This window comes from Trachemys scripta, chromosome 8, assembly GCF_013100865.1.
Source record: "Trachemys scripta elegans isolate TJP31775 chromosome 8, CAS_Tse_1.0, whole genome shotgun sequence".
Classification (NCBI taxonomy): Eukaryota; Metazoa; Chordata; order Testudines; family Emydidae; genus Trachemys; species Trachemys scripta.
The window spans coordinates 33123607-33138232 of record NC_048305.1 but is presented as its reverse complement, the minus strand read 5'-3'; the positions used below and the strand labels follow the sequence as shown (position 1 = coordinate 33138232).

The window sequence follows — 14626 nt, the reverse complement described above, 5'->3', positions numbered from 1 at the left end:
TGGGCAAAACATTTCTGGGTAATTACACTCTACAGGTGGTTTTCCAGAGTGAAAGCTTGATGTATTCCGATAATACCAAAGAAATACTGCAGTTCTTTTCTCCTTCTTAAAAAGGAGCATTTTTTCTTAATATGAGTTAATTGAGTTTAATTGTAACATCAGTAACAGTTAATCAGTAAACTCTTATTTGTATCTAGTTTAATAGTAGATCCATAGGTCACAACACTACGTTTTATTGGTATTGGTCTATTAATACACACCTTTGGTGTGTTGCAGCTGTGTGCTTTCAGTCACCTGAAATGTGGATTAATGGACCATGAAAGATGCATCAGTGTCTTAATTCTGCTGTTGGAGAGATGGTAGCTGGTTGGATCTAGCTTCCATTCTGACACCTTATTTTAACTTCTTTAACTTTGGATTGAAAAATAGTTTTGATCTAATTAATACCAAAACTACTCTGCAAAAGAGCAATTCTTGTTAAGTCTGAATAAAATTAACCAACTGTGTTTTCAAGTACAAGTTAGTCATTTAAAAAAAGTTGTCTAACATTTGTGTCTTAGCTCCAAAATAACTTGTTACTGCCCCTTCAAACTTTGTGTAGTCAAATCTTCATGAAAACTCATGCTGTCTAAAGTTATGATTGGACTAAAATATTAGAAATGTATGGATAGTTTGGATCCTGCTTCTATTGAGATAAATAAGTTTTTTGCCTCTGACTTCAGTGGTAGTAGAATTGCACGCTGTATGCAAGAGCATCGTCCCCCGAGTGTTCATTTTGCAGTATAGGAAACGTGGGCTTGGGGTGATATCACTGCAACTGTTTACAATCAATTCATGTATGAAAGTTCTCTCTAAGCTATAATGGCTAGAAACGTATTTGTTTAAAATGAAACTTAGATGTTGCAGAAGATAACACCAACTTGGTGCACCCATGCCCAGGTTGCAGCCAGAGGTTCCATCAAAAGGCTGGCTGTTGGTTTTTTTCTGTAGTTCAAAATTTAAAATCCTAGAATATTAGGGTTGGAAGAGACCTCAGGAGGTCATCTAGTCCAATCCCCTGCTCAAAGCAGGGCCAACACCAACTAAATCATCCCAGCCAGGGCTTTGTCAAGCCGGGCCTTAAAAACCTCTAAGGAAGGAGATTCCACCACCTCCCTAGGTAACCCATTCCAGTGCTTCACCATCCTCCTAGTGAAATAGTGTTTCCTAATATCCAACCTAGACATCCCCCACTGCAACTTGAGACCATTGCTTCTTGTTCTGTCATCTGCCACCACTGAGAACAGCCAAGCTCCATCCTCTTTGGAACCCCCCTTCAGGTAGTTGAAGGCTGCTATCAAATACCCCCTCACTCTTCTCTTCTGCAGACTAAATAACCCCAATTCCCTCAGCCTATCCTCGTAAGTCATGTACCCCAGCTCCCTAATCATTTTCGTTGCCCTCAGCTGGAGACTCTCCAATTTGTCCACATCCCCTCTGTAGTAGGGGGACGAAAACTCGACACAATACTCAGGGTGTGGCCTCACCTGTGCTGAATAGAGGGGAATAATCACTTCCTTAGATGTGCTGGCAATGCTCTTACTAATACAGCCCAATATGCTGTTGGCCTTCTTGGCAACAAGGGCACACTGCTGACTCATATCCAGCTTCTTGTCCGCTGTAATCCCCAGTCCTTTTCTGCTGAACTGCTGCTTAGCCAGTCGGTCCCCAGCCTATAGAGGTGCATGGGATTTTTCCTTCCTAAGTGCAGGACTCTGCACTTGTCCTTGTTGAATCTCATCAGATTTCTTTTGGCCCAATCCTCCAGTTTGTCTGGGTCACTCTGGATCCTATCCCTACCCTCCAGCATAACTACCCCTCCTCCCAGTTTAGTGTCATCTGCAAACTTGCTGATGGTGCAACTCATCCCATCATCAATAAAGATGTTGAACAAAACCACCTCCAGGACCAACCTGGGGCACTCCACTGCCAACTAGACACTGAGCCATTGATCACTACCCATTGAGCCCAACAATCTAGCCAGCTTTCTGTTCACCTTATAGTCCGTTCATCCAATCCATACTACTTATCTTGCTGGCAAGAATACTGTGGAAGATGGTATCAAAAGCTTTGCTAAAGTCAAGATATTTCAGGCTGTCTGATTTTTAGGGTTATATTTCTTTGACCAGTGGAATGTGTTGAAACTTTTGAATAATTTAAGCATTTTTGAGATTAAAACTTAAAATTTCAGGAAGCTTTCATTTTTTATGAAGCTTATAATGATTTTGTGTTTTTTTTTCTATCCATTGAAATCTCATTACTCTACCAAATTTGAAATGTTAAGTAGCTTTGGACACTAACTTTTACAAGTGACAATTTTCAAAGGTTCATATTTTTTTTAAATCACCATTATTTGAAAACTAGGCATGAGTTTCCATCATTCAAGTTGACACATTTAAAAATGGAGAGATGGAAAGATGGTTTCCTTACTACCATTTCATCAGCTCACTTCACTCTGATTTAATAATCTAATTATCTATTAATCACACTGAATTTTTTTTAAAAAGTCTTGCTTTCACAAGAAAATACAATTAGAAGAAATTGCAAAACCAAAAACATTGTTCTTAAAAAGTAAAAATTGCTAAATATAATGTAAATATGACATCACTTAAAAACCCAAGTGATTAAAAGAAATGTCTAAAGACCTCACAAATGTCTACCTAAATAATTTACATAAATAAACATGTATTCTAATAAAGTACAAGGAAATCCATATTTCATCACTACATAACAAACTTACCTATGATCAAAATGCTGTTCCATCTTTAACCTCAAAATTTAAACCCAGCACATTCATCTGAAAGCATATGCTTTCAGAACCTGACATGCTTCTGCAACCCCATTCTCTGGGTGTCTCTAAACTTCTGACTTTTAGAAACTCGTACTGGATGATGAGATGGATCACTTAATAAATTGCCCTGTTCTGTTCATTCCCTCTGAAGCATCTGGCACTACCCATTGCTGGAAGACAGGATACCAGGCCAGATGGACCATTGGTCTGGCCCAGTATGACCATTCTTATATTCTTATAAGAAAGGGGTCTAGAGGTTATAGTGGACCACAAGTTAAATATGAGTCAACAGTGTGATGCTATTGCAAAAAAAGCAAACATGATGCTGAGATGCATTAACAGGTGAGCAAGACACAAGAAGTCATTCTTCTGCTCTACTCTGCGCTGGTTAGGCCTCAACTGGAGTATTGTGTCCAGTTCTGGGCACCGCATTTCAAGAAAGATGTGGAGAAATTGGAGAGGGTCCAGAGAAGAGCAACAAGAATGATTAAAGGTCTAGAGAACATGACCTATGAAGGAGGCTGAAAGAATTGGGTTTGTTTAGTTTGGAAAAGAGAAGACTGAGAGGGGTCATGATAGCAGTTTTCAGGTATCTAAAAGGGTGTCATAAGGAGGAGGGAGAAAACTTGTTCACCTTAGCCTCTAAGGATAGAACAAGAAGCAATGGGTTTAAACTGCAGCAAGGGAGGTTTAGGTTGGACATTAGGAAAAAGTTCCTAACTGTCAGGGTGGTTAAACACTGGAATAAATTGCCTAGGGAGGTTGTGGAATCTCCATCTCTGGAGATATTTAAGAGTAGGTTAGATAAATGTCTATCAGGGATGGTCTAGACAGTATTTGGTCCTGCCATGCGGGCAGGGGACTGGACTCGATGACCTCTCGAGGTCCCTTCCAGTCCTAGAATCTATGAATCTATATATAAATTACATATGCATATGTTACATATGAGATTCATCAACAGTTCAATAAACTTTAAATATAGAGTTTTCTCAGATGAGTTTTTATACTTGATGATTGTGGGCAGTGTAAAATCTATGAGGCTTTAGGTTTTTATATACTCTGAGTTTTTGACTGATAAGTCCACTGTTTGCATTTAACAGCCTTAACTGATTTTGAAAACCAATGTGTTTTCTCCTTTTGGAAAAGTCTCTTTGAGTTTGTTCAAGCTCAGTTTTAAAATGTTTGTGCCACTGAGAAAATAACAAAAGTGGCACTGGCCCCTTAACCATAGAAGGGGCTTCAAAATTAATTCATACTTACATTTATTCAGTGTTTTCATGTACAAGATAGCATAAGCACATTGGAGTAGTAATAAAACATTTTCACATTTGCTGAGCTCATGCTATTAAAATGTAATTTATTTCAGTAGCTAAAACAGTTAACTATAGCTTTACAGAACATAAAATAACAAAGGCAAATATTCCAGTTTATTTTAGGGAGGATAATTATTTCGTTTATTACCAGGAGATGGCAGTAAGAGATAAATTTATAAGATTTAGCTTTTATGCTAACTTAATATGAACTTTCGTAATATGCCCTGTCACTTTTTTCCATTTGGAATTATTTCTCTACGTTTGACATTTTGAAGGAAGATACATTTCATGCCATGTTTGAAAGACTGGCACTTGATTACATTGCTCAAAAACATAAAGTAAATCAATGTCTGCAGTATGTCTGCGGTATATGGTTGAATAATTGTTGGATTAACTTCAATTATACGTTAGTTTAAGGTTAATCATAAAGTTACTAACACCCCTGCATCCCAAAGAGAGAAATGCAGTGTTCAAATGGAACATATGTAAACCTTTACCTTTTTATTGTGTTAACTTACAAAGTATTGCCTTTTTTCTTAAACATTCAGTCAGGAGTGAAACTCTGATCCATATCTGTTCCTGCTTGCATGTAGATTTGGTTACGAATTCCCCCGACTGTAAGAGTTGAAGTCAAGACAAGTGGTGTTCTGCGGGGCAAAAATGTAATTTAAAAAATGTGTCTGTTTTACTGCTAAACTAGTAGTGTCCCCTGTAACTTATTTTAATCTCTTATTCTTACCAGGTAATCATTGATTACCTGGACTATGCATCCTAGCAGGGCCGGCTCCAGGCACCAGCGAAGGAAGCAGGTGCCTGGGGCAGCCAATGGAAAGGGGCGGCAGTGCATCCGCTGTTGGGGCGGCACAGGTCCGGAGCGGCGGCAGCACTTCGGCGGCAGCCCAGTCGGCCCGCTCCGGATCGGTGGCAATTCGACGGCGGGTCCTTCACTCGCTGTCTTGCTCTTCGGCAGTAGCTCGATCGGGTTCTCCTCCCCGCCCGCTGCTTGGGGCGGCAAAAAAGCTGGAGCCGGCACTGCATCCTAGACACATTTCGCAGCCTTGCATGATTTTCTGTTTACTCACCTGTTAGTAATTGTTCTCGTAGGTGAGTGCAGTACCATTGCTGCGTGATTGAGAATGAGGGGTTGTAATGGTAAAGGGAGCATTTAGCTTTTGCGGTAAGCTTCATTAACCAGGGTTTGGAAAATCCACTTGTCAGTGACAAGTAGGAAACTTTCTCAGGCATCAACTTTTGCAGAATCAAAGCTTTCATTTTAAAAAAAGTTCTAGTTCTTGTGGTTGTGACGATAGCCTTCCAATGTGAACTGATACATTATCTTTTTCCTGAGTCTGCAGACAGCTCCAGTGCCTCTGTTCTTTTGCAAGCTGCAGTTGGTAGAAAGTACCCTTATGGTAAAAAGGAAAGAACATTTCTATAGTTTACATTGGGAAATAACTGGAGTTTTGGAGGTACAGATTGACAAATTCAGAATTTGCAGATCTGCTGATGCTGTAAAAAGCTAATTATGTGGACACCAGAATCATTTAGCTCATTTTAAAAATGACTTCTAGAGGCAAGATTACCTCCTGGTCCAGCAGTTTAATGTACTCTTGCATTATAATAATTTAAGTATAGTTCCTTCAGAACACTAGGTTATGCACTTTGTGATCTATTGCAAAGAATGTTCTGTAGACTTCAGTTTTTACAGTTAATCCCAAAGTTTTTGTATTTAGTGTTGTTGCAGGGTGTGATACAACTAAATGATCAGCTAAACAGAGCTATATCACCTTTTAATTGTATGTGGAGTCATTGCTTACCTAACCATTTATCTAAATACCAACACTGTTAGGTGCGTTAAGATCTTTACCCTGTATTTTTGTAGAATTACAGGGGTAGAGAAAACTAAGCAAGTAATTGGAGAGCAGGTCAGTGAGTGGGACCTGGAGCAGGGGCTGTATAGAGCAGTGCTTCTCAAGCTATCTGATGTGGCGGACCGGCAATTTTTTCCCCCAATGTGCCAGGGACCTGTGCCATATTATTATCCTATTTGACGCTCTTATGAGGAAACTCGCCACGGACCGGCAGCCGATGGCTTGCGGACCGGTACGAGAAGCACTGGTATAGAGGCTTTTGAGATGAAAACAATACAGCGGAATGGGAACTTGGGAACCTTTTTGTTTTCCCAGTAATCCCTATGTTACAGTATCGGGGTAAAAGGATTAATTGCCATATCCAGTGCTCCATTCACTTTGGGAGCTATTAATGCTAATGTAAAAAGCATTTTATTTTTCCTTTGTCAAATGTTGATTTGCTTGTCCTGTGTGTTGGGATGGTTAGTATACTGCATTGAGAATATGGCATTTAATTAATTGGACACTAGATGTAGTTGTTCTGTATAAGTACTGTTAAGGCTATTGATTTGAACTTGTTAAAAAGTCGACTTAAGCAGCGATGTTTAGCAGTTTTCTACTGAAATCTCAAAAAAATATATTACAACTATATTAAATGTTTCCCTTCTAAGATATGGGTGTATTTCTCCTTTCCTCCTACACCTCCCACAGCATCAAAATCTGAAAACAGTCCAGTTAGTACAGCTTTATTGCCTTCCTTATTTTTAGCCTGTGAAGGTGTTCTTATTGTTTGCCACAAAATCAAATGAGAGAACTTTCTTTTTGCAAAATTGTCCTAAAGAAAAGCAGGATTTAGAAAATTAGAGTTACAATATGTACTAGAATTAGTGGGACAGGTGCAGGTTAGAAGAACAAGTTTACCATAATGATCATGCTATATCGAACACCTCAAATGTCTACTTAAATGTGCTGACATAGCAGATGCTATTGGTAAAGTCCTGGTAATTGATCAGTGAAGATCCATAATCAGAAAAGGAATTGCCATTTTGGAGGCAATGAAAGTTGGGAACCTCTGACTGAAAAAGGCTTGCTTGTTTGAACTTGGTGATATAGGAAAGATAGGACGAATAGTAAAAGGCCAGTATGGCTGCATCAGGAATTCTTTAATGATCTGAAAATCAAAAAGGAATCCTACAAAAAGTGGAAACATGGATGAATTGCTGAGGAGGAGTACAAAGAATAGCACAAGCATATAGTGACAAAATCAGGCAAATGAGTTACACCTAGCAAGGGACATAAAAGGTTCTTTAAATACATGAGGAGCAAGAGAGATGAAGGAAAGTGTAGGTCCTCTACTTAGCAGGGAAGGAGAGCTAATAACTGATGACATGAAGATGGCTAAGATGTTTAATACCTCTCTTGCATCTGTCTTCACTAAAAAAGTTAATGGTGTCCAGATACTCAACACAATTAATATTAACAACCAGGGGGAAGAATTGAAAACCAAAATAGGGAAAGACCAGGTTAAAGAATATTTAGATAAGTTACATGTATTCAAGTCAGCAGGGTATTTAAGGAACTAGCTGAAGCAATCTCGGAAGTGTTAGCATTTATTTTATGCAGGGCAAACATAGTACCTGTTTTAAAGGAGAACAGAGACGAACCAGGAAATTACATACTAGTCAACCGAACTTCAATACACCTCTACCCCGATATAATGCGACCCGATATAACACGAATTTGGATATAACGTGGTAAAGCAGTGCTCCGGGGGGCTGCACACTCCGGTGGATCAAAGCAAGTTCGATATAGCGCGGTTTCATCTATAACGCGGTAAGATTTTTTGGCTCCCGGGGACAGCGTTATATTGAGGTAGAGGTGTATCTGTAAAGATACTGGAACAAATTATTAAACAATCAATTTGTAAGCGCCTAGAGGCTAATAGGGTTATAAGAAATAGCCAGCCTGGATTTGTCAAGAACAGATCCATGCCAAACCAACTTAACTGCCTTCTTTGATAGGGTTACTGACTTAGTGGATGAAAAAACCACCCCCGAGCGACTTACATCGACTTAAGTGGTAGTGTAGACAAGTCCCTTTTTAAATTAAGAAAAGGTAAATGAGAATTAGTTATCTTACTCCATTTATTTGAATGACTTTTTATACAAGACAATTATAACAGCTCATGGTTCATTATCTTGAGCCTGTCATCTTAAAGCAAATATTGAATGATTTACACTAGTAGCAATATTTATAAGAAATCTTTACAGCTAGACCAAACGCAAAAGCAGTCCATGTTCTTAAGACTAAGTTAAACTCTAATGTTGCAGTAAGATTAATTGGACCAAAAATAAAAGCAACGTTGAGGAATTTGATTGCTTAGTTTGAGAAACAGTTGAGAAACCTCAGCATCCTGTCTCCAAGGATACAGGTAACTATCCACAGGATGTCACCAGAGAATCATTTTGCCTTAGCTACTATATCATAAATCCCAGAACTGGGTAACCCTCTTTATCTTGGCTTTATAAAGGCAGCGTAATGTTGTAATTTAAATACCTCTAACTACACAGAGAGAACAGATACTATTCCAGCATCATCTCTTCAGAGATAGTTCAATAAGCTTGCACCAGTGCTCCTGATGGCAAAAATGGTACTCCATTAGTAAGGTTATGATTTTTTTCAGTTATTTTTAGTAAAAGTCAAGGACAGGTTACAGGCAATAAATAGAAGTTCATGGAAGCCGGCAACCTGTCCATGACTTTTACTAAAAATAACCGTTGGGGGACCCTGACTGAGAGCCCAAGTGCGGGGGCCGGGGGGATGGAGGGAGAATGACACACAACTGACTGTTCCTGCTGCTGCTGGTGGGGGGGCGGGAGGGAAGGACAGCTCCAACTCCAGCCATGGCTCCTGGGCGGGGACAGCTTGGGCCATTGGGAAAGAGGGGAAGAACAGCTCCAAGCCCAGGCCCCAGCTGGAGAGGGAGGGGGGAGTACACATAACACAGCTCTGGCGCCAGCCCACAGCTGTAAGTGGCGGGGGAGAGGAAAGCTCCAGCCCCGGCCTCAGCCACTCTGGTGGGGGATGAAGCCACAGAAGTCACTGGGCCCATTAAAGTCTCAGACTCTAGGATTAAATCGTATTCTTTACCATCAGATTCTGACAAACCTAAACTTCCGGGCCCAAAGAGAGACTTTAGCAATGCCATTTTGTGACAATGGAGTCAAAAGAGACTCACAAGTAAAGCAAAGTTATACCAAATGAGAGCCCATTGGCAGAGCTCCCTTCTTTGGCTGCAAAAGATGCCAGAAGCCATATCAAGAAAATATGTTTTTCTGTATTTCTCAGTCTGTTCCCTAGAGTTCCAAGTTTCCAGATCAGTTACTCAAATATTGGCTTGACCAGGGAAGTTAATTCATTTATTCAGCAATTGAGACAAGACATTCTTCCAGGTGGTCGTTGTTTTCTAATTACACTTGCTGCTGTCATGCACTCTGCAGCAGATGTAATTATATTCTGAGAACATTAATTTCTAGCTTGAAACTCTGATTACTGGAAGAGGCATATTGAAATGGCTGCCTTTTTAGACCACTGCTTGGATACACCTTGTAGATCAACTACATTCTCTTGGCCAAGTCCAAACACACAAATATCCAGAATCTAGCCCACCTGCTCAGGCAGATGCAGGTCATTGTTCTGTACCATGTTTCCTCATAACAGAACCCATCAGATAAGGTCATCTGTATTCTACAGCTGGACTACAACGTTAAACTTTTAGATGTTTTGGGTAATGTCAGTGATACATACAACTCCACTGAAGTCAGTGGAGATGCACCCAATGGTTTTCCAGTACATCAGTGTATTTGATTATTTATATGGGGTGCTGCATGCATTCCCTTATGCACTTTATCTTTAGTCTAAATATTAATTTATATCAAGAGTACTAGCTAGTAAGCAGTTTGAGCTCATTTAAAGTTGAACAAAGGTAGAAACAATTTAGACAGCAGGTCAGGGATATATATTCAGATTAGCCTTTAAAAGAATTAGGATCCAACTTTCAGAAGAATATGCACACTTAAGCTTCATTGGTGGATTGGTGAAAAGGCCTACTGAGCGAGGTCCATCACTTGTCCACTGGGAAATCACTGTTAGGTCCATTACTCGTTTCAAAGAGTCTGGATTTTTTACCATATTAAAAATAGCACTAATCAGAGAATTCCAGCATACACCTCTACCCCAATATAACGCTGTCCTCGGAAGCCAAAAAATCTTACCGCGTTATAGGTGAAACCGTGTTATATCGAACTTGCTTTGATCCGCCAGAGTGTGCAGCCCCGCCCCCCTGAAGCACTGCTTTACCGCGTTATATCTGAATTCGTGTTATATTGGGTCGCGTTATATCGAGGTAGAGGTGTAGATACCTTAGTTTTAGCAGATAGTATATGTCAAATTGTAGCAGATAGTATATGTCAAGGATTTCTTTGCCAAGTGTAAAATTTTCTGGGTGACAGTTTTTTTCACTTGCTACTGTACCTCTTGATGGCCTAGTTTAAACCTAGCAATGAAAACAGTATTAATTTAAGAAGAGATCTATTTAAGAATGTTTCTATAGAGTCCTTCACTGAACTGCATATTAGTTAGGCAAGCCCTGTGGAAATTAATGAATGGTGAAGGGAAGAGGAAATTGCAGAAGAAATGGCTATTGAGCTGTTTTAAATGATATCCATGCAAGCAAGAATCAATAACAAAGCACTTTCTAAAGATAATGCAGATTTTGCGGCTACCAAGTCAAATTAGGTTTATCCAAATTCTTTTGTATAAATTATAGAATCATAGAAATGTAGGGCTGGAAGGAACAGACAGAGGTCAAGTCCAGCCTCCTGAGCTGAGGCAAGACTAGTAGCCCTGGACCATCGTTGGCATGTCTTAGTCCAACCTGCTCTTAAAAACTTCAAGTGAGGGGATTCTACAGCCTCCCTTGGAAGCCTAATAAGGAACTTTAACTAGCCTTAAACTTAAAGTTTTTCCTAATATCTAAAATTTATTACTTCTTGTCCTACCTTCATTGGACATGCAGAACAATTTATCACCATCCTCTTTAGAATAGACCTTAACAAATCTGAAGACTTATAAGATAACTCCCCCTCAATACCATCTTTCCTCAAGATTAAACACACCCAGTTTTTTTGTAACTTTTCCTCATAGGTCAGGTTTTCCAAACCTTTTACCATTTTTGTTGCTCCTCTTATGGACTCTCCAATTTATCCACCTCTTTCCTAAAGTGTCATGCCCAGAACTGGACACAGTACATCAGCGCCACTGCAGCGCAGTAGTGAAGACAAGGCTTAAAGTGTGTGCTCTCTTTAATATACAGTTAAGAACCCTTAGTTTCTGAAGTAAGTTCAGGAGTGGTCATGTAGCATGTTCTCAGGTTCTGGTAACAGCTTAATGGAAAAGGTGTTTAACCTTGACATTAGAAAGTGGAGAACTCTTGTGAGGTGGAGAACCCTTGTGAGAACTCCTGTTCTGACAGGGGTTCAAACCAGAAATTTTTTGGTGGCCTTAGAGTGCAGCCACCAACTCTTACTGGTGGCTGCGCTGACAATTTTTCCTAAAATACTTAATTTACTTTAAGAAAAACAAATAAATATGCACATGTACAAATCATTGTAATTTATGTAGGATTTTTTTCAGACTTGATAATAAAAATAATGTACAGTTGTGCTATTTTTAATATGGTAAAAAATCCATTCATTACTGGACCTAAACAGAATAGAAACAAAATCAGGTGCTTTGCATGTTCTTCTCTTTTTTTTTTTTTTTTGTTTTGGTTGCTGTTTTCTTTTTTTTGACTTGCTAGCTAGTAAGTCTGCTCCTATGAAAACTGATATTTGTATATTTTTTTAATATCGCTTTTCACAGCAGACTTACTCAGCCCTGGCAATCTGGGTGATAAATTATTCTCTGAATAGAGAGGTGGGTAGTGAGGCAGCGGGGGTCAGGGGCAATGGAGGGCTGGAGAAGGGGGGCCATGGGTGATGGAGGGGGGTTGAGCCTGGGGCCGGAGCCCAAAGCCCCGTGACTGGTGGATGGAGCCTGAAGCTCTGTGGCTGGAACCCAAAGCCCCATGGCCAGAGCCTGCTGCCCAACCCCCCCAGGGCTGAAGCCGGAAGCCTGAGCCCCACTGCCCTTGGGAAAGGGGAGAACTCATGCTGTCTGTCTGCTCCACTGGTGTTTGTGGCTCCAGAGGGGGGCAGGGCCCAACCCCTACTGGTGGCCCCCAGGAAGGGGTGAATGCTTTGCCACTCCCCCCTCCTCTCCAATCACTGCCCAAGAGGCTGTAGCCACAAGAAAAACCCCTGATGGCCACGGTGGCCACATTTGAGAAACACTGTTCTACAGCATCCTTTCCAATACTTCTCCTGACCATCTCACAAGGCTATGTCTGCATTTTGCTCAAGAGGAATCTGATCATATACTGTGTTCATTTACTCTACATTGCCAGGGTAGGAATTAATCATAAAAAGGAAGAATGGAAGAGGAGAGAAATATGAAATGTTTCATTTGTGTTGTCATTTAGCAAACTCTAATATTCTGAAAAAGAGTTCAGCATTCCTGCCCCGCATCTGTGGTGGAATATGGAGCAGAAAAGAAGCTGCAGAATAATCGTTGTGCTATTATTGCAATGTGGTGAATTCTGGTTTACTTTCATAGCCCAGCTTTCATAGAGTGGAATTCTGGTATGCAAAAGATGTTAGAAATAGAGAATAAAGAATTATTAACTTGTTCAAAATGTTGCTTCTTGTGTCATTTTGAATTCAGTGCTTCCTTACTGGTAGTTGTATTTTCTTATCTAACTCCTAAGCTTAATTTTCAGTGCAGTTGGTGTGTTTTTTCTCAGGTTATTAGTACTTTATTTTCAAGTTTGATTTGTTACATCATAATGCCACTTTATTTTCTTGTGTAGTGTTAGGTAATTTATCCATAATGATACAGCACTAAGCCCTTCTATAAAACAAGTATTTGTGTTAGTACTGCTCTAGTGCCTTAAGTAGAACCATGTTATCTTTTTCCTGAGTGTACCTCACAAGCTGAGATCATTTAGTGGTTTACTGTCAAGACTGACATTTTGATTGTCCTTATTTTTTGTAGAGCAAGGCTTAGATCACATAGCAGAAAATATCCTTTCCTATCTTGATGCCAGATCGCTCTGTGCAGCAGAGCTGGTGTGTAAGGAATGGCAGAGAGTTATCTCTGAGGGAATGCTATGGAAGAAATTGATTGAGAGAATGGTGCGCACTGATCCACTGTGGAAAGGGCTCTCTGAAAGAAGGGGTTGGTAAGTACTACTGCAATATGTAAACTAATTCACCCAGCTTTGTAGGCTATTCGTAACAAATGTCCCTAATCCAGTGTTCTGCCAAAAGGTAAATTTATGGTATTGTTAGTCCTCGTAAATCTTCTGTGGAGAAGTGTGGGGGTGGTTAGGATAGATGGGAGAGGGGCATAAGTGGTATTAAAAACCTGTATTGGTTTAATCTGCTCCCTTTTTCTTCAGTTATCTTGCTCGATTTCCCTGCCCACCCCATTGCTTTTCACTTTTCGAGTTCTTATGGTAAACTTTACTCTGCAAAGTCTCACTGTAGCAGGTTTTGCATATTTATCCATATTACCTCTGAACTGTAACGTGCAACACTGAGTACAGAAAGCTACTAAATATGCTTGTTAGGTACTTTGTCAAGAGAAATATTGCCACTTAAACTTTTGCGAAATGGCTAATTAGAATTCAAAAATTTTATTTCTTTCCTGGTAATACTTTGTTCCAGATTTGGGAAAACGGGGGTTTTCCATCTTTTGCAAATCGAAAGGGAGGTTCCGCTGTGTGTTTTTCCTCTCTAGCTTCTTGCTTTACTGCGCTCTGTAATAGCATGCCCATGAAACTGCAGACTCAGACTCAAGACCTGTCAAAGGTGGGAAACCCAGCAATCCTTTTCTGAACCTCAAACATTTTTAAATACAGCCGTTACTCTTTTGCATGGGTTAACAGACTTCAAGGTATCAAAAGTATTGTTTGAGAATGTATATGCTGCGTTTTAGCTTAGTGCAGAGTTATCCATTGTGCAGGGATTTTTGGTTTAATGTCATACTGGAAAATATAACTTTTTTTGTTTGTTCTTTGTTAGGGATCAGTACCTGTTTAAAAACAGACCCACAGATGGCCCCCCAAATTCATTTTACAGATCATTATACCCAAAGATAATACAGGATATAGAGGTATGTTTTCCAACACAACTTTTTCAATGCAAATAACTTTTTCAAGCTAGTACATTTTCCTGATCGTTTGTTAGTCTGATATATATTCCTGAAGAGTATATTTTTAAATATAATGCATTATGTAATTGATTACACTATTTCTAGTACTAATTCTAATTTGCCAGGAAAATGCAGTAAATATGTGCAGTAATTTATTGGATAGAGTAAATACAATATGAAGGTAACTTGGTAATGTCAATGTTAGAAGTATGTTTCTTTTTCTGAAAGACTTCGGGACTTTTCAGAAATGAATTGTCAAGTCTGACTTAACAGAATTATAATATTTAATAATCTCGTGCACCCCAAGATAATCACATGCA

General features: G+C 39.6%; 1 protein-coding gene across 6 annotated transcripts in view; it reads left to right on the top strand.

Moving 5' to 3' along the window:
* FBXW11 (F-box and WD repeat domain containing 11) overlaps positions 1-14626 on the top strand; it is a 128747-nt gene that overhangs the window by 90263 nt on the left and 23858 nt on the right. For all 6 annotated transcript variants that reach the window (XM_034779024.1, XM_034779022.1, XM_034779020.1 and 3 more), the window contains 2 exons: positions 13146-13332; positions 14177-14267. In XM_034779024.1, the coding sequence (XP_034634915.1) occupies positions 13146-13332; positions 14177-14267 (278 nt within the window). The remainder of the gene's footprint in view (positions 1-13145; positions 13333-14176; positions 14268-14626) is intronic.